The 20108-nt window shown below is 33.8% G+C and overlaps 2 protein-coding genes across 6 annotated transcripts; both read left to right on the top strand.

Moving 5' to 3' along the window:
- The first annotated feature begins 4234 nt into the window (after window positions 1-4234).
- LOC128205678 (protein draper-like) lies at window positions 4235-15696 on the top strand. Of its 5 annotated transcripts, XM_052907518.1 has the most exons (5): window positions 11469-12195; window positions 12612-12725; window positions 13696-13744; window positions 14534-14601; window positions 14729-15696. In XM_052907518.1, the coding sequence occupies exons 4-5, from the start codon at window positions 14550-14552 to the stop codon at window positions 15694-15696; spliced, it is 1020 nt and encodes a 339-aa protein (XP_052763478.1). In that variant the 5' UTR covers window positions 11469-12195; window positions 12612-12725; window positions 13696-13744; window positions 14534-14549. The 5 variants fall into 5 exon arrangements, with proteins under 5 accessions (XP_052763476.1, XP_052763479.1, XP_052763477.1 ...); XM_052907516.1 differs by lacking the exons at window positions 11469-12195; window positions 12612-12725 and adding an exon at window positions 4235-4498; XM_052907519.1 differs by lacking the exons at window positions 11469-12195; window positions 12612-12725 and adding an exon at window positions 4267-4284.
- Window positions 15697-15754: 58 nt separating this feature from the next.
- On the top strand, window positions 15755-17598 carry LOC128205677 (multiple epidermal growth factor-like domains protein 6). Its single transcript, XM_052907514.1, has 3 exons — window positions 15755-16655; window positions 17042-17170; window positions 17347-17598. Exons 1-3 carry the CDS (start codon window positions 15755-15757, stop codon window positions 17481-17483), a joined length of 1167 nt encoding a protein of 388 aa, XP_052763474.1. The 3' UTR covers window positions 17484-17598.
- The last annotated feature ends 2510 nt before the right edge of the window (window positions 17599-20108 follow it).

The raw sequence follows: 20108 nt of genomic DNA, 5'->3' as shown, positions 1-20108 counted from the left end.
CTTATGTTTCGTCAGTTTTATGCACGATATAAAACCCGAAGTATGTTTTATGCGGAATACCGACTGACCGACAATACAAGCAGTACTCATTATGACAGAAATGAACATAATTAAAACATAAACTACGACATAAACAGGTGACTATGACGGTGTCGCAACCATCAGACTTTGTAAGTTGTGCGCGTTATAGAGAATTGTAAAGGGCTGCAGCGCAATTGCACACCGTATTCTAATTATCGATACAATATTTATATGAACGACTTCAAGCACAGAAGTCGAACGTTTTAACATAAACAACGTCTTATAGCACAGAGTCAGCGCCAAATACATATAACACAAAAACAAACCTGATTAGCTTCACCTGACTTAAGATTTGTTTTTTATTCTGAGATGGTTCTCTATTCAGAGTAACCAAGCTCGAAACTATGTTTAAAATCATTTCCTATTTTTGTGCGTGCACTAATTTTTGGTATTGCAATATAAAATTCGGTAAGTCTACGACAATAATAGGCGAGTAGCCAGGAAACTTTATTTGTTAATATAGTTTATATGTTTATATATATAATAATAAGTTAAGATAACGTGGTTTGTCTGATTGGGGGAAGCGGGATTACTGACTTAAGAAAGAGCGGAAGTTATCCCGATTGAAAACGGGCAGCGTGTGGTATGCTGCGCCATGGTACTGTGCTTGGCCACTGTTGTTACTATTCTTTCATTTGAAACACAGTACCTAGAAGGGTGATGACTGTTACATATTAGGCAAGTGTGTTAAAATTTGCTGTGTTGTGGCGTTGCCGTTGATTAATAATAATAAAACAATTTGGTAGAACTGTGTTTCTCTACATTATTTACAACAGCGAATGACGGACCCATGGCCGAAAACACAGCTCATTATCTTTTTTTGCAACCAATAGGCTCGATGTGTCAATTGCAAAGTGCATTCTTAATTGTTGGTCATTTTCACGCCAGCCGAGTCAAACATATTTTCTAGCTACCGCCCTTTGTCTCGCCCGTATTCCATCAACTATTGTGTTATATTGGGGTTAAGAATAAGGATCTATAAATAAAGAAAGGCGTCGGTCCATTTTTTAATGTTTAATATATTAATTATTTGGTTTGGCTCTAAGCGCAATCTCGCTATTGATAATGGTCTTCTATCATCTTGACAGTTTAAGGGCGTTCTACGTCTGAAAATTGACTTTAATATTGACTTAAATTGACAAAGTTACCAAAAATGATCTGAGATCCAATGGAAGCCAACATTGAGTCTCCAAAATGGCTATATATGCTGGGCGAGATATACATGGTTACATCCTGCTCTAAAGAGAATTGATTAATAGGGATTATACCTTGCTCACAATTTTCCTAATTCACCAAGGTTGTGGTAAAGTATGGGATCATGCTATGACCTACCTGCACGTCCAAATTTTCTTAGATAGAGCGTCGATGTATGATGTGGCACTGAATGTCGCGGCGCGTGTCGGCGCTCCTGACGGTTGAGATATGCGGTTGGCAGACGGGGCGTTTTTGGTCTTCACCTGAGCGCATGTGAACTGTGTCCATTTTAACGACGTGGCCGTCTCGAACCTTGCGTGCTTCGCTGTCCGGAGACCATGTTTGATATCGCGCAGATCCGACTCAGATATGGCAATTAATTTAAAACAATAGTTAACGAGGAAACGACAGCATGATTAACCATTAGCGAGTAAATTTATTTAAACCACAGCTTATTCGCTTATATTTCTTATAGTTTGTTTTTATTTTATAGCCAAATCAACTACTATTGCATAGCAAAATTATACTACTACTTCCATATTAAATTTATGTCCTTCGAGCCGAAAAAACGCATGTTGAAGTCAAGTATTGTTGCAAAAAACAGCGAATGACAAAACGCGTCTTCTCAGCTGAGATTATTATGCGGGAGCTTAAATAACCATTTTGTTTGAGATATACAGCTTCAACAACAATAACTAGGACAACAGTCCCTTCAACAACAATAACTTAGACAAAAGTCCCTTCAACAACAATAACTAAGACAAAAGTCCCTTCAACAACAATAACTAAGACAAAAGTCCCTTCAACAACAATAACTAGGACAACAGTCCCTTCAACAACAATAACTAGGACAACAGTCCCTTCAACAACAATAACTTAGACAAAAGTCCTTTCAACAACAATAACTAAGACAAAAGTCCCTTCAACAACAATAACTAAGACAAAAGTCCCTTCAACAACAATAACTAGGACAACAGTCCCTTCAACAACAATAACTAGGACAACAGTCCCTTCAACAACAATAACTAGGACAACAGTCCCTTCAACAACAATAACTAGGACAACAGTCCCTTCAACAACAATAACTAGGACAACAGTCCCTTCAACAACAATAACTAAGACAAAAGTCCCTTCAACAACAATAACTAGGACAACAGTCCCTTCAACAACAATAACTATGACAACAGTCCCTGCAACAACACTATCTTAGTCCACTGTCCCTGCAACAACAATAACAAAGACAACAGTCCCTTCAACAACAATAACTAGGACAACAGTCCCTTCAACAACAATAACTAGGACAACAGTCCCTTCAACAACAATAACTAGGACAACAGTCCCTTCAACAACAATAACTAAGACAAAAGTCCCTTCAACAACAATAACTAGGACAACAGTCCCTTCAACAACAATAACTTAGACAACAGTCCTTGCAATAACAATAACTAAGACAACAGTCCCTTCAACAATAATAACTATGACAACAGTCCCTGCAACAACACTATCTTAGTCCACTGTCCCTACAACAACAATAACTTAGACATTAATCATTTCAACAACAGACTACATACCCTTAAATAACAAGAGATGTTTGTCAAACATTATGCACCCCCCCCCCCCCTCTGAGCGCCATGTTGTCAGGATTATTTGGACAATTGAATAAAATATGCATTGACCAATATGACAGCTGACTTTTCATTGACGTTTGATGCCTATGGTGCAGTTTTAAGATTAGGACCATTTAAAGTGCAAGGAAAGTAGGTATAGCTTTTTATCATGTTCAAATGATGACTGGTATTTGCAGATAAAATTGTATCCTCTTAGCAGAAGGAAATAAGTAAATAAGACAAAATTTATAAATATGAGTTATGACCATGACCTTTGACTCTTTGACCCCTATATCAATAGGGGTCATCTACTGGTTAGGCCAAACCTCCATCCCAGGTTTGAGGGCCATGGGTACAGGCATTGTCAAGTTATCCCTCGAACAACCTTTTATCATCGAAGGTCACTGTGACCTTGACCTTTGACCGATGACCCTAAAATCAAATGGGGTCATCTACTGGTCACTACCAGCCTCCATATCAAGTTTGATGCCCATAGGTCTAGGCATTGTTGAGTTATCACTCGGACAAGCTTTGATCTACTGACGGACCACCGACCGACATGTGCAAAGCAATATACTCTTGTTCGAATGGCGGGCTTAATAATAACTAAGACAACAGTTCCGACAAAATCAATAACTTAGACCACAGTCCCTGCAATAACAATAACTTAGACAGCAGCCCATGCAGTAAAAATAACTTAGACAACAGTCCCTGTAATAACAATTACTTAGACAGCATTCTCTGCAACAACAATAGCTTAGACAATAATGCAAAAACCATAACTATGACATCAAACAGTTCGTGCAATAACAATAACTGATGCACTAGTTTCTACAACAACTATACCTTTGTCAACAGTTCCTGCAATTGAAATAACTCTACAACAGTTCCTGCAGCGACATTAAACTACATCAAAATCCCTGCAACGACATTAACGTAAGACTTCAGTCCTCACAACGATACAAATATACAACCGTCCATGCAGCGATGATAACAATCCGTTCAACAATAATAATTCAGACACCAGTCCCTGCAACAACATGTTCATAGACAACAGGCCCTGTATCAACAATGTAATTAGGTATTTGTTTATGCGAAATGCAATAATTAAATACATTTTCAATTTTAGATCTTCTAATTTAATATATTTTATTCTTATATATTAGGTACACAGCATTATTTGAGTCATAGCGCATAAAACAAACACTTATAATCAAATCGATTGCAAACACTCATAATCTTAAAACGCTTTTGAAAAGTAGTTGTATCATGTTACAAAGCTCCATTCATTGCATTGCTAAATCGTGTGAGTATGAATAACAATGGCTGCGATATTTTCTTCCTGTTTTCGAGATTTAAATGTAATAAGTCGCGATTGCGGGTTGTCATGATTTAGACTGAGGTTAGTTCATCTTCATATAGATTTATCATTCGTTTAATAACATTACATTTTAACGAAGGCACATTCTAAAAGAAAAACTACCGATTGAATGATACGTTAACAGTTTTGTTTTTCCGTGCATAAAATATTTTAAACCAGAAACGGTGTACAATTGTAACATACATGCGCATTGATGCTTTAACTGGAATATTGATAAATAGTGGATATTAGTAAGGTAAGAACTGTTACCTTTTTTCAATTTTATGTTAAGATGCTAAAAGCTACATAATTCGTGTTAACCTTCTTTAAATTAATCAAAATCAAACGAGCTTTTTATCAGTCAGTACTGTTAGTTAAGAATTATCGTTTTGCATTAATCATAATTAAATCCGCTAGATAGTTGGAAATCAGATGTCGTCGATAATATGCTTTGTTGGATTATAAAATAACAATAAGTGATTTGAATGAATTTACCTTCCTTAATTAACAGTATATTTGTATGTACATTATAACTCATTTGATGCAATGTTGATGGCCTATTAAAAAATATTAACATTATCAGTCACAAGGGTTTAACACCTGTCCAATATGTATACACTTACATATACTATACCATGCAAAAGTATTCATTAATTATTTGCGAAATCCTAAATATCATACTGATAAGGGTTTGATGTCAAAAAATTCATGACTTAAATATAAAAACAGCAAAGTCAAATTGCAAGATCATATGACGGTTTGAGGTTTAAAATATATTTTATCTTTTGATTATGTACATTTTAAAACGAACCGCAAACTCTGATGTACAACGTATGTTATTTGCTTGACAAATACGTGTCAGTCCTACTAAGAATATACAAGCGCACCCTAAAATTATGAACAACGATCAACAATTGTCAGAGGGGACATAGAAGCTGGCTCTTCGTCGTTTCATTCAGAATTAAAACTGAATGTCAAGTAGAAACCAGTAATATTCACATGCATTTTGTATACACCTGGTTATAAAACTGGTCGACATTTTGAATGCAATGTATGGTGTCCCATTACTATATCATATAGAATAAATGCTTATCTGTGTGTTGGTGTTTTGATAAAGCTAATAAGGTGTCTAAATATTAACAGCTTCTAAGCAGGGCAGTTGCGTTGTGTGTTTTTTTGCATTATTCGTATCATCCTTTCCTGTCCAATTATTTTCCACCTTCACTTTTCTTACAACAACCAGCAATAATTTGGCGCATTGAACGGTTTTTATTGCATTGTGTTAAGGATTGATTCGTGGGCATTCGTGCGATCTTAAATGCCCCGCTCGAAATGGCTATTACCTCGAAGCGCGTTATTATCGCCTTTATGCCCCCGAAATGAATGTAAATCCTTATATGTACAATTTGTCAACTCTTGATGTAATATGTTTTTTTTTTCAAATATTATTAAAACACGCTATGTTGTTTACATACGAAGGGGAACTACGAGTCACTGTTATAAAAAATAAACAGGGAAGTACCCCCCCCCCCTCTTGAACCGCTTCATACCTATTCTATCTTATCATCACGCAGACAATAGTTCTGCTATTTTTCCTCGTATTGTTATCTTTATTTTGTCTTAAAAAACAAATAAGAGGAAATCTGCTTCACATCTATCATAAAATGAATCTTATGAGCTCATAAACGTTTTACATTCATAATCTTTTACTAAAACTCTCCAAGTCACTGTGTGCTCACACAAGGGATATGAGCTATATACAAACGAGTTTATCCCATTCAGGTAAGTAAATCAAAAGTAATTTTAATCGTTTGCTAACAAGAGAGTAAGCATTTATTAATGCAGAACAAATTGTAAAAATATGCCAGCACCTTTGTCTTAGAACAAAATTAAGCATTAGGCACCTTAGAATATTATTATCTGAATTTTTACAACTTAAAAGTTAGTTAATTATTCATTTTTTTTTTTAAATTTTAATGTAACACTGATTATGAATAGCATTAGTTTTTATGATTATATTAATTTATAGAAGAAGTGAAGAGTTACAATTCTGTTTTTAAATTACTCATGTAAGTATGTTTGTCTCACATTATTATCATACATTTGACAAAATAATACACAGTGATATTTATCTTGTGTAACGTAGACATCCACCATACATCTCGCTTTAAACAAAACACTAGAGACAAAACCTAACGCATCGATAAGTTTTATCATTTCGATCTCTGCATCATTGCTAGAACAATGAAAATTAGATTATGACTTTTCAGTATAAGGATAGTGATCTAGCCAGGTTAAAAAACTTCCAAAACATCTATAGTAAAACACTTTTTTACAACTCCTTGAATTTCTGAATGGCACAAACTTTTACTACGTTAACATTACATATTAAGATCGTCATTTTTTAAACTTTACCGATCATCCATACATAACTGCATCCATATTGGAACAATATGCTTTCAATCCTTTGGCCGATGTCGTTAAAATAGCGTCTTCTTAGTCCATTAGCCTTAATGTTAGGGTTCCTGTGGTTATGCATTCGCTTGGCTCGAATTCGCTTAGCTCGAATGCCTCGTTGGCTCGAATTGGATGTAAAGGACCGATTTTTTTCAACTCGTTGTTAAGTGGCAAAAGGCTATATAAATCGTGTTATTGTTCTGTAATATTTATCAAAATCAAACGAACGTTCATTTTTCAGTTTTCTCATTTGATAAGTATATTGTATTCTTGTAAGAAGGTACACAGCATTATTTAATTCAGTAAGCAATAAAACAACACTTCTACTCATCTCGATTGCAAACACGATCTAGGGATTTAATTGTAATATGATTTTCATGACTGCGGATTGTCATGATGAAGTATGTGCATCTTCATTTGGACTTATCACCAAACTAATAGCATTACATTTGTAGCGAAGATTGTTCAAGAAAAATAATATATCATCCCATGAATGATTAGTTTACAGATTTGTTGTATTCATATATCGGTGCAAAATCTAGTTTAAACTTGAAACGATGTACAGTCTCAATATACTTACGCATTGATGCGTTAACTGGAACATTGATAAAAAGTGGATATTAGTAAGATAAGAACAGTTCAATAAAATCAACTAATTGCATAGATCTTCAAATTAATCGAATGAGCGCATTAACAATCAGTAGAGTTGGTAAATAATCCTCTTTATTATATGCCTTGAACAGATTTTATTTTTAAATGGCAGTTGATCTTCAGTTTTCCAGAATAGCGCGCCAAATTGTATGCGAACGTTAAATAATTTCGGATATGACTACGTTCAATTTGTGTCCAAGCCCTGTGCGAGCTATCGTGGCCGATCTCGTTTTTTCAAGCTTCTTCTTAGTCTTATAGCATTAATGTTTAGGTACCTTTGGTTAGGCATGCTACTACGTTACGTCAAATGCTTTACACAAAAGTTCATTTATATCACATATTGTGGGTGACTTGAACACTCGCGTTATTCAAAAAAAGTGGAAACATTACTATTTAAACATGTTATTTATTTACAAAAGCTTGAATATACACTCTCAACATTTCTTTATAACAATGAGCCCACATCTCTGTTGAATAACACTGTATATGTCTCACAAGGGAGCCAAACAGTTTAACAGTCTCCTTTCTTTGGAGATAACCCAATACGTTCTGAAATGTATAGATATAAGACACTGCCTTCGTAGCTTGTAGTGTTTCTTGTGTTTTAGTCCAGGACAAGGTTAGGGTATGAAATAATAAAATATAGGATATTCATAAAATGGAACAATTTCTATTTACTTTCCGTTAAAGTACCAACTGCATATGTGACACTCAACGCATGACTACCATAATCTTAGTATTAATACATCTAGATTTTAGTGCTACCTTGGAAACCGAGATTGTGCCTCTAACTAAACGACTATGCTACCTTTCGTTGCATAAACTAATAACATATAGAATAGAAAGGGCAACGACGATAGCATGATACCGAATAGAACCAATTAATTGTTTTTGAACACTATTATATCATCTCGTTTAATGATACAAACATTTGAGTTTAACTTTATTGAATACAGCAGGTTTCAAAGCATCATTCACTATACAGCGAATAAACATCTCATTAAGATTGAAAACGAATACATTCATAAACCGGAGATACGAGAACGCTATTTTGAAAATGTTTAAATTATATCATGTTTCAACGATCTATTCATTTCATTGCAAGTGTCTTTACCGTCTGTGTGAATATTGTTAAGTGGGAAACAAACTATGGTTGCAATATTTTCTTCCTGATTGAGAAAAGTGATGAGTATGACAGTCGGTGATGTAGATCCTTACGGTTTCGGTACGCGAGACTAATTCTTTAGTTCGGAATTTATGTCTCAAGCTTCAGAATTTACATATAGCCTCCTGTTTCGGATGATATCAGTACATCTTTAATCATAGTAAGTCTGATCTTTTACATTTCATTTTATCTAATTAGTCTTGTTAATAATTATGTGGAATAATTATCCATTTTATTTTTGATTATGACTGCAAATGTACAGGCTTTCACCTTCTTCTGCGAATTTCTAACACATGTTTGGGTGGTATATTGCGCTTTTGGTTAATGTGAATTCTTTACAAATTCTACTTAGTTTGTCCCTATAATGTTGTGTAATGGGGCAGTCTTTGCACTTCGAGCCTTGCCTTCTCCGTGTATTTCAATACTCTGGCGTGTTTCTGTTCTTCTATACAGTGTATATCCCTTTATTCGATACTTAGATTGTCCCTGTACTTTGTAATGATGCCGGTAATTGTACTTCGACATTTAGCCTGTCCCTGTACTTCGAATATGGGCCTGACCCTATATTTCCTTATTGGATCTGTCTCAGTTGTTTAATCCAGAGCTTATATATTGCTTTGCCTGTAACTGAACTGGTACTGAACTTGTCCTGTACTGCAATGCTTGGCCTATCCCTGCACTTCGAAGATGAGACTGTCCCTGTATTTTGATACTTGTTTTTTTGCTTTATTTAATTACTGAGCCTTTTCTGGTACGTCCATACAGGAATTGGAATGTCCCTGTACTCTGATACTGGGCTTTACCCTCTACTTCGACACATGGCATCCTCTGTAATTGGAAACTCGGCTTATGCGTGTACTTTAAAACAATGCTGGTTACAGTACTTCTATTGTTTGACTGTTCCTCAATTTTGATACCCATATACAATTTTCAGCTCTTAAACCGAGATAATTTAACCAAGAACTTTTACCTAAAATAGCAATTATATCATCATGAAGTGGTAAGGGGTACAATATGAATTGTTTTTTCTGTCCATTTGTCTAAAAAAACAGCAAAAATTCGTTTTATCAACATTCGGAATACTTTATGGATTTTGCGATTTTATAATAATGTTTGCCGATAGCATTTTAGGGTGGATGACTGCCAGTCGGTATCTTCATTGAAACTGTATCGGTTTGAGGAAGTCTGAGTCATCCTTAGCAAAAAAGCGTCTAATTTTTCTTAATCAGCCGTATGTATGAAGCCTTAACTCTTCAAATATCGGGTATAATGTTATGTATTTAGCTGACAAATGCAATTACGTGGCTTGCTCAATAAAACTTTGATTGCTGCTGTTGATGTTTTTTTAGATGAATTACAACTAGCAACTTTGACTATAGAACTCCTGACAAATGCAATTACTTCGCTTGAATTAAAACTTTGATTGCTGCTGTTGATTTTTTTTTAAATGAATTACAACTAGCAACTTTGACTAAAGAACTATATACTGAGATCAATATTATTGTGTCTATTACGTACGCTTGCATATCATCTTCATCTTTACCTAACACGAGTTTTTGTAGATTAATAATTTGTAATGATGGACTATGGACCACATTACTTTGCAAGGTCATCGTTTGAAGGGATATTTCATTATGATAAACTTGTTTCAATCTGGTAAAATGAGAATTGTTATTAGTATATAATTTTTGTTGTATTTTCTCTACCTACCAAAACGTGATAAACTGCAACCTTTATGAAACAGGATGTATGCAGAAATATATTGATCGAAACAGGAGGTATACCACAGTTATAGTACAGACACATCAATTAGCGCACCTAGTAAAATATTTTGAACAATGCAATATAATATAACATTATTATTAAAATAATTCTTATATTATTACTGAATATAGCGGCTGGAGAAATTACACTATAACGAATTTATAGCGCTTTGAAAATTAAAAGTGAGGCAGTATATAATAAACCTTGAGTACGCTTTTAAACATGTTTCAGTTGTTGTATCATATTACAGTATTACATTCCCCTAGTCAATCGCTGCAGGATAAATACCTGTAATCGGGTACATTGTACCTCGTCGCGATATTGTATTCATGTTTAAGAATAAAGCATAAAAGGTAGTTATGAGTGCGGAATGAGGATTTAATCATTCGGTAAATGCCTACTTATTTGGACTTCAAATCTCCGATTTTCATAGGCAGGATGATATGTTTGTTTTTAATTAAATCATTAAACTTTTTTAATGACTTGACTATCTCTCGTTTCTTATTCAACGTTATATTTTATTATCAAACTTAACCTTTTAATAATGACATATTGCCTTTTAAACTTAAAGCGGGTTACTTTTTCAAAATGTTGCGTATATATTTCAGGTCTCATATAAATAGTATTCGAGTAAGATAATAAACGGGGCAATATCTGATCAAGGAACTTCTTGCAACTCATGCAATTTAGATCATATTGAAAATGCATCTTAAACCAAATGCATCTTAAAATAAAAAGTTATAATAATGTTAGTCTATGTAAATCTAATCTTACAAGTTAAAATCATTTTCGATTTTTGACAGTCACTTAGTATTACACAGATTTTTCTAATCACTTCCTAATGATATACTTGTGGTTTCTTGTACGGATGTTGATATGATGGCAACTTTCTGCCATATATTGGCAAGAAAATACTTTTTAGGTATGTTTCCATGTTGTGTTTCTGGACTGGTGTCTGTTGACTGCTTGACTATTGGATCATCTGAAGTTATTTAGATAATTCTAAAATAATTTCAACCTGAATAAAATATCTTGATTAAGAGCAATACAGTCTTAGCAAATATATATATTACTGACCTACCTTTAAAGAAACTGCGATTATCTATGTTTCGTTATTGAATGAAACTGATTAGTTTGTCGAATTTATTGTGCAGCTGGCTGTACATATATGAGAACTGTGTGATTTAAAACATACGTGGCCTGTTCTGATGATCTGGCATTGTATTTTCGTACAAATCATTCTTGCACGGTTAAATTATAAGAAATCAGACGTCTTATGTCGCTTATACTACATGTGGCCCTCCACGTCTGAATACCATAATCTTAGACGGAAGACATCTTGATTTTAGTACATGCTCAGAAGCCGACCTTGTCCATTTATCAAATCGACTATGTTTCGTTTCCTTGCATAAACTAAAACTCATAAAAAGTAAGGGCAACAAACAAATCATGACACCCAATACAAAAGTAAATGGATCGCAAACAGTATAATTATATTTGGGTTTATGGTATGAACATATTTGAATTTAACTCTATAAAATACAGTATGTTACATAGCATCATTCACTGTACAGCAAATACACATCTCATTTAAAATGAAAAAAATACGTCACTAATAATCCTGCAATATGAGGACGTTTTTCAAAAATGTTTAAATTGTTGTATCATGTTTCAACGATCTATTCAGTCCGTTGAAAAGCAACTTAACCGTCTTTGTTAATAGTGTTAAGTGGGCTGACAAAAATGGTTGCAATATTTTCTTCCTGTTTGAGAAAAAAATGACGAATATTACAGTCGTGTCTGTAGATCGTTATTGTTTCAACACGAACCACTAATTGTTTTGATTTGTTGCCTCAAGCTTTATATTTTACTTATAGCCTCTTGTTTCGGATATTATCGGTACATCTTCAATCAGAGTAAGTCTGATCTTGTACATTTTATGTTAGCTCATTAAATAAAATTTTGTTAAATATGTGAACTAATTTTGCATTTTTTATGAATGTATGCGAATGCATAGGCTTTCATCTTGTACTACGAATTGATAAGACATTCATGTTTTAAAAAGCGGCAAACATACTTATATATATGAAGGCCGTTGGTGGTTTAAATATCAATCTTAATAGTATATGCAAAGATGCCGCCGACGCTTAAAAAATCATTCTTAATAGCATGTATGGTGTATGTTTGGTGCAGACCGTTGACAATTCAATAATCGTTCTTAATGGCAAATATAAAGCAGGAGGTTTGCATTTAATTTATATTGTTAATAAGAATATGCATGAGTAGTTAGTTAGCGCTATAAATATTGTTCTTTATGGTATGTATGAAGCAGCTTTAAATATCGGTGATGATGGTTCTAATGGAGCGGACCGTTTAAGCTTTACATAACAGTCAACATAGTGTGCAAGGGACAGGCGCCTCCAATATCCGCCATACTGGTTTGAAGGTATTCATAAATTATGGCTTATTATAGTTACTAATATTTATGCGAAAAGCTACAGAAGACGAATAGTAATATGTAATAATAAGACATATATTTGTTGTACGTATAAAAAAGTGACATTATGTAAAGCATGCCTGATGTTTAATTACGTACAAAGAACCAATGGGCTTTCACACTTTATGCCAAAATTTCAATTACATTTGAATGATACTAGGCAGTGATATATCCCTTTCTCTTCATTTCTGTATACTATGCATTTCTTCTTGTCGCGTTATTTCGTTGTCATGACTATGTTGCTACGTAGATTGTTTTGAATATAAAATGTACTTCAGTCTTCAGAACAATGTTCCACATCATTTTCAATGCACCTTTAAACAAATTTTCATTTTGACAAATAAGATTTAAGTTAACACATGTATGTAGTTGTGTATTTGACTATACATGATACTAATTTGTTTTGTTACGCTTACAATCACACAAGTTAGAATTTTGATATAGTTTACACAGTTCAATGCAGGACGAATAACTGTTTTGTATTAACGAATATTGTGACGATAATTTCATTGATCAAATAAAACATTCTGTGCCCTGTTATGTCATTTCTATGAACTACAATTATTTCAAATCAACAGGATTTAAAAGCAGGTACATTAACTTATAACCTTCCTTTTCATTGCAAAACATATGCGAGCATTCATAAACCTCGAGGACGCATTTAAAAATATTTAAATTGATGTATCAAGTTTCAGTACTTTCTTCAACCCAACGCTATCGACGAAATAACTCTGTCCAAGTAGAGTAAAGCAGGTAGACCAACAATAACTGCGATGATTTCTTCCTGTTTTTACGATTATGTTTTGTGAATATGATAGTGACTGTCGTGACTGCGGATTGTCATGTTTGGACTTCATCTACTTTAATTTCAATACAAAGTTTTCTTTAAATATTTCGGCGTATTATAACTTTTTTCCAGACATTACTAAGTGGCGCTGGATTGAGTGTGCACATTCTAATCAGTGAAGGTATAGTACTTTGTATTTCTGATATATAAAGTTTAATTAATATGTTTTTCCTATTTCATTTGGAAATCATTCTTTAGAGATGTCCTTTTAGTTTAAGATGCCGATATAGTTTTCTTACTTAACTTATCATAATAAATAGTAAACTAATCAGATCACCGAAATTTTATAGCTGTATTTTCTCTTCTAACTGTGTTTGTAGGCATATACCCCACTAAATATTACAGTTATATTATGGTTCTAGTATTCTGAGAAATGCTAGCGACATTAAATAACATATTTACCTTGTTCGTTGCAACATGACTTCACATTAAAGTGTTTTGTGTTGATATTTTCAATTGTTTTGGTGATAGAAATTTGAGCGATCTCTTAATTAATTTATGTTTTTCGATGATGTTTTTTTTTTAACTTCCATTTACTGAAAAAGGTGCGGTAAATTCGTCAAACAAAATGAACTTATGAACAAAATACTACATTGTTTATCTTCCCCACTCAATGTTTACAGAAATTGACAGAAATCAAAATGTAATTATATTAATATAAATAAGATTTGTAAAAAAATGTCCATAATAGTATTTCGAAAAAGAATCTTGGAAACTATTAAATGGTATACTGTTAATTCTTAAAAAGAAAAACTTCGATAATGGTTAACAGGTTGAAGCATTCTTGAAAACATGCATTCCGGCCAATTTATCTTTAAAGTGTGATATTTCGTTATTAAAACAAAGTTTAAAGTATTACGAGTCAATTTGAATTTAAAAGGAATCAAACAACTCTATTATGTTGTTGCAGACACGTACGTGTTAAAATGGTATTTCGGATTGTTGCTTTCCTCAGCTTGGCAGTTGCATGTATGGCAGGTATGTAATCGATTCGTTATGTTATCTGTGTAAGTAAATTGTATGGTTTTTGTTTATTAATCAGGATTTGAATAAATATGGAAAATGACTGATACATATGATAACTATATTGCAAACACATTTTTAGTTACTGTCACTGTTAACGGGACGGAAGTTGACTGCGCGCCAAACTGTGCTTGCTGTAAAGGTGGACAGTCAGGGTGTGGAAATAAACCTTCTGTTGGAGATAATTACTGTTTGGCTGGATGCGTTGACCGAATATTTAGTCATAGATGCAAACAAATTTGTCCCGGTAACTGCCTTTCGTGCGAACAGGCATTCGGTAACCCATGTTACACTTGCAAGGATACATTTTACGAAGTCAACAGTCACTGCAACAAGACCTGTTCTGTCGGTTGTGATGGGGGCGTTTGTAATGACAATGGATCATGTAGCTCATGTAAACCAAATTTTGAAGGAAACACTTGTCGAAAATGCATTCAAGGAAAGTACGGAGCAACTTGTTCTTTGGACTGTGTTCACGAGAATTGCCATTGTACAACTAGTAATGGATGTGATTCGTGTAAAACGGGATTTTATAGCAACAACACCTTCTGTCAAACACCTTGTTCCCCTGGATGTAGAAATGGAGTTTGTAATGTCGATGGAACTTGTGACTGTATCTTACCATTTCATGGCAGTAAATGCACTGAATGTTCGGCGGGATATTATGGAACAAACTGTGATGAAATGTGTTCCGTAGGCTGTGATAATAAACAGTGTTCAAAAGATGGCTTATGTTCCTGTAGAGCCAATTTTAATGGAATTAAATGTGATTCGTGTGCTGATGAAAGCTACGGTGAAAACTGTGATAAAATATGCAGTATCGGTTGCGCATCATCGTCATGTGATAGGAATAACGGATTCTGTGAATGTGATCCTAAATTTACTGGCGATAAATGCGAACAATGTAAATACGGCTTTTATGGAACAGCGTTGGGGGCGTTTGTAATGACAATGGATCATGTAGCTCATGTAAACCAAATTTTGAAGGAAACACTTGTCAAAAATGCATTCAAGGAAAGTATGGCACAACTTGAACAAACAGGCATGTAACATTCCTTGCTCAAATAATTGCGTCGGAAGAAATTGTTCAAAAGATGTGGGTAAATGCATGTTTGGTTGTGTTGATCGATACGCTGGTGACAATTGTACAACTCTCTGCGAGTCGACATGCAAAACATGTCTACAACATGATAATCTATACTGCCTGGCATGCAACAATGGATACACTGGAACAACCTGCCAATGTCCTCCTAACTGTAACTGTGCTAGTGGATCTGATATATGTGCATCATGTACGGTGGGATACGCTAATACTGAACACCAATGTAAGTGTCAGTCTCAATATTGTCGTGGGGACAGTTGTAATGAATGCATTGATCAAACGTTTTATGCTGATAATGAAGCGTGTTGTAAATGTCCAGATACTTGCAAAGGTGGTGTATGCAAGAGTGGACCTGAGTGTATATCCGGTTGCATTGATGGCTTTTACGGTCTCGATTGTTCTATACGTTGTTCGTCCTTAAATGCCAACTGTTCAATATGTAACAGGAGTGATGGTATGTGTCTTGAATGTAAAAACGGACTTTACCCGCATGGCAATGGAAGTTGTATAAGTTGCAATAGTAATTGTGAAAGCAAGCAGTGCAATTCTAAAACAGGCATATGTACAAATGGTTGTTTAGGAAAGTTTTGGGGGGATAAGTGTGACATGCAGTGCGATTCAAATTGTGAAACATGTCAGCAAGAATCCGGAATATGTGATTCGTGTTATAAACCAACTGTATATGGCTCGTATTGCAATGAATCATGCAGCTCATCCTGCCTTGAAAACAAGTGCGACCAACGATCTGGTCATTGTTCCATTGGATGCGAAGGGGATTTCTTTGGCTATCTGTGTCAAACCATGTGCCCTGAAAACTGCCAACAAAGTGGTACAGGAACGAAATGCAATTTTGATGGAAACTGTAAATTTGGCTGCGTGGATGGCTATGAAGGCGATGCCTGCACAAGTAAGAATATGATATTTATTTGCTCATGAATTAGCTAATTTGTAAACAAAACAATCAATATCGTGCCTATGAAATAATTCGCTCCGATTCTTGAAAAAAATATTCTTCACTTTGGATCTTCGTTTTTATGTAATCGAACTCTTTTTTATATAAGCACTTATTTACATTCAAATTTTGTGAGAAACCATTGCCTTTTATGGAAAGGTTTGACATCTCTTTAAGATCATTAAAAATAGTATAGTTTTTATTATAGTATGTCTATGAACATGTGATCAAATTCGCAAACTAATTCAATTCCGTGGTTGTGACAATAGCAAGAATCTGACGAGAATTGAATTTTTGTCAAAATATTTCTTTTCAAGATGATGCTAAAATTGCTTTTCCAGAATCTCAAGTTTGCACTGGTTCTTCAACAATAATTGCTCTCGCAGTTTTATCGGGAGTTTTGGGCATTTTGCTTATTTGCACAGCTGCTGGTTGCTACCTGTGGAGCAGTCGACGGTCAAAACCAAAAGGTGTATGGGGATATATTTTATTTAAAATTAATTATATAACATAAAATGTATATTTTTACATATCATGTTAAAACTTATTTCAATACATCGATTTCCTTAACATAATTGTATGCGAGACTCACATGGTAAGGTTCCATTCTAGCTCAGCGGTTACATGCGCCATATTTTTATTTCAGAACAAATCTCGACGATTGAGTTTGATCAGCGTGACATCGATTTAACATATGAACAGCTACAAGGACAGTCAAACGAACAAACATACAGAAATGTTGACGACAATTACACTGTGCTTTCGAATGTTCATAACAATTAGATTGCTCATTCTTATGCTAAAACTAGGAAATAGGCAGTTCATTTGTACATATTTTCCTCAGTGTTTGTTTGGAACGTTTGTTAAACAGAAATAAAAAAGGGAATGTCTAGCGCTACATGAATGTTAAACACTGTAGATAACGGTGAAGTTTTGAAACATGTTTGTACACAATAGGTTGTAAAAAAAGTTGGTAATATTTAATTCCAAACATACACAACGATATCCAAACATCGACTAGTGACTCTGATGGGGTCGCATCTAGCCCTCTACCACTGTGTTGCTTTAGTTATGCGCGCTTTTTGCGACGTCTTAGGTCTGCAGGGGCCACAATATCCTCACACTATAATTTATGATATAAATATAACTTATACCTAGGAAAATACTATAACGGTCAATTAAACAATAAACTTTATTTTAAATGCCTTTAAAGCAATGCTTAACATTTACTCAACGAGAAAACCCAAAACAGCACAAGAACACATATGTCTCAAACTTTAAAATATCGTTATACATTATTGGGTATTTTAACAGTTGATGAAAACATATTTTATAATTACTCCCTTTATGAATGTATCTATTTCTAAAGACTTTTAAAAACATATCATGAGAAAAAGAATCATCTAGTTAGAAGAAATATTTAATTGAAAAGATAATACATTGAACAATGTGTGGTATTGAAGTGTTCAAATTACCACTATTGAAGTAATCTGTACACTACGAACACTAATTATTTCCGCCTTGCTTTTTTCAACAAGTTAAAGTTAAAACGTTTTCATCCTGTTTGCAACTCTCTTAAGAAATTTGATGCATGTTATTAAAGCCCAACGCTTTTTATTAAGCAATGAATAGGTTTTATACTTGCGTATTGTTAGAAGGAGAAATAAAATTTCTTTTTATCATTTAAATTTAAGTTTATGACAAGTACGTACTTTAGGCTGCGATATATTTCACATAAATCTAAGAGTTAAACTTCCGTCTTGAATTTTCTTTATACATATGAATGACAATATACATGGCCCTTGTAAGTCTACTTTGGACAAGTTAATATGTGCCAGGTAATGTACAATGTAATTAGATGAAAGATAACTGATTTTTTTGTATTATATTTTGCCGGTGCTTAATACGTTTTATTACAGTATATGTTTTGGGTAAAATTTTCTCAATGACGTTAATTATTGAGGGAAATGTTGTGAACTTCCCTACTGCATGTGTTTGTTGTCAAGTTGGACTGGAATATGCATGACCCTTGTAATTCTACTTTGGACATGTAAATATGTACCAAGTAATGTACAATGCAATCAGATTGAAGTTAACTGTGTTTTTTTTTGGTATCATATTTTGCCGGTGTTTAATACATTTTATAACAGTATATGTTTTGGGTAGACCATTCTCAATGACGCTAATTATTGAGCGAAATGGTGTGAACTTTCCTCCTGCATGTGTGTGTTGAAAAGTTGGCCTGAAACGGTGTGAAATGAAAATTAATATAAAACAAGTACGGAATGCTAAGTGTCACAGTCCATGTCCAGGAAAACGCTACACGTATGACCACGATTTTGGAACTTTGTGTGTACGCGATCAAAGAGTCATATTACCATTAAAAAGGTTTTAAATGAGTATTGATTATTTGTTAAAGCCAGAATATACACTAGGATAATAATACTATATGTTTTGTGTAATACTTTCAATAACAAAAACCTAAACCATATGTGAGTGTATGTAAATAAACAATAGCAAATTAAGATTTACATTTAGAACTTTGTTTTAATTAATCCCTTCTCTTACTCAGAAACGCGCTAAGTATATGTATCTGATTTGTATTAGCACAACATAAACAAGCAAATGAAATCATAATTATGTATTATAGTGATTAACAGTTCACCAACATGTACATGCATGCTATCACGGGTAAAATGAACGAAAGACAATATGATTATGAATACAGAAAAATATCAAAATACGTGTTATATTAAAGTAAGATTGGTTTCTTTTAGACAGCGTGATACAAATACATGAACATATTTTCCAAATCCATAATCATAGATTTTAAACTTGAAAATAAGAAAACTTAATGAGCAGACAGAACCACTAAAATAATATTCGAACATACAGGTATCAGAGAAATAACCACACAGAGAATTAAATTAAACAAATACAAAACATATAAATTTAGTAAAATAATAACCACAAAAATAAATTTCATTCAAATAATTACAGTAATATTTAGAATTTAGTGAACTGTGTACAGCGCTCAGAGACCAATCTTTCTGAAACAAGATCACCAGATGTACTCATCTTTTTAATCAGCTTTACAACAGTTATATATTTGAATAACTCATTGTTTTTTGCTGGAATAGTTGTAATTAATAAGTTCCATTTTCCATATACATGCATCTGTCATGGTTTTTAACTTAATGCAAAATCTTGGTAACATCACCGGCGCTTTACTTAAATAATATATTAAGTGTAATACTACGTTTTGCGACCTTTCATTCTGCAGCGATTTGGTTCTGCGTGGCACTGGCGGTAATACGGGCTAGCATCAAGGCTGTAAAAAGTTAACATGGATTGAGGTAGTGAAAAAAACACTGTATGGTAGATTTAACAAATGTGTAAAATCAAAAA

Source organism: Mya arenaria, chromosome 10 (assembly GCF_026914265.1).
Source record: "Mya arenaria isolate MELC-2E11 chromosome 10, ASM2691426v1".
NCBI classification, from domain to species: domain Eukaryota; kingdom Metazoa; phylum Mollusca; class Bivalvia; order Myida; family Myidae; genus Mya; species Mya arenaria.
Note: the sequence above shows the minus strand (reverse complement) of the source record. Positions and strands in the feature narration are given on the sequence as shown.

Coding starts and splice junctions, on each gene's coding strand:
- LOC128205677 (XM_052907514.1), top strand. CDS start 15,755: ATGTTTGGTTGTGTTGATCGATACGCTGGTGACAATTGTACAACTCTC. Junction 16,656..17,041: donor TGAAGGCGATGCCTGCACAA/GTAAGAATATGA, acceptor TTGCTTTTCCAG/AATCTCAAGTTTGCACTGGT. Junction 17,171..17,346: donor TCGACGGTCAAAACCAAAAG/GTGTATGGGGAT, acceptor TTTTTATTTCAG/AACAAATCTCGACGATTGAG.
- LOC128205678 (XM_052907516.1), top strand. CDS start 14,550: ATGGTATTTCGGATTGTTGCTTTCCTCAGCTTGGCAGTTGCATGTATG. Junction 14,602..14,728: donor GGCAGTTGCATGTATGGCAG/GTATGTAATCGA, acceptor ACACATTTTTAG/TTACTGTCACTGTTAACGGG.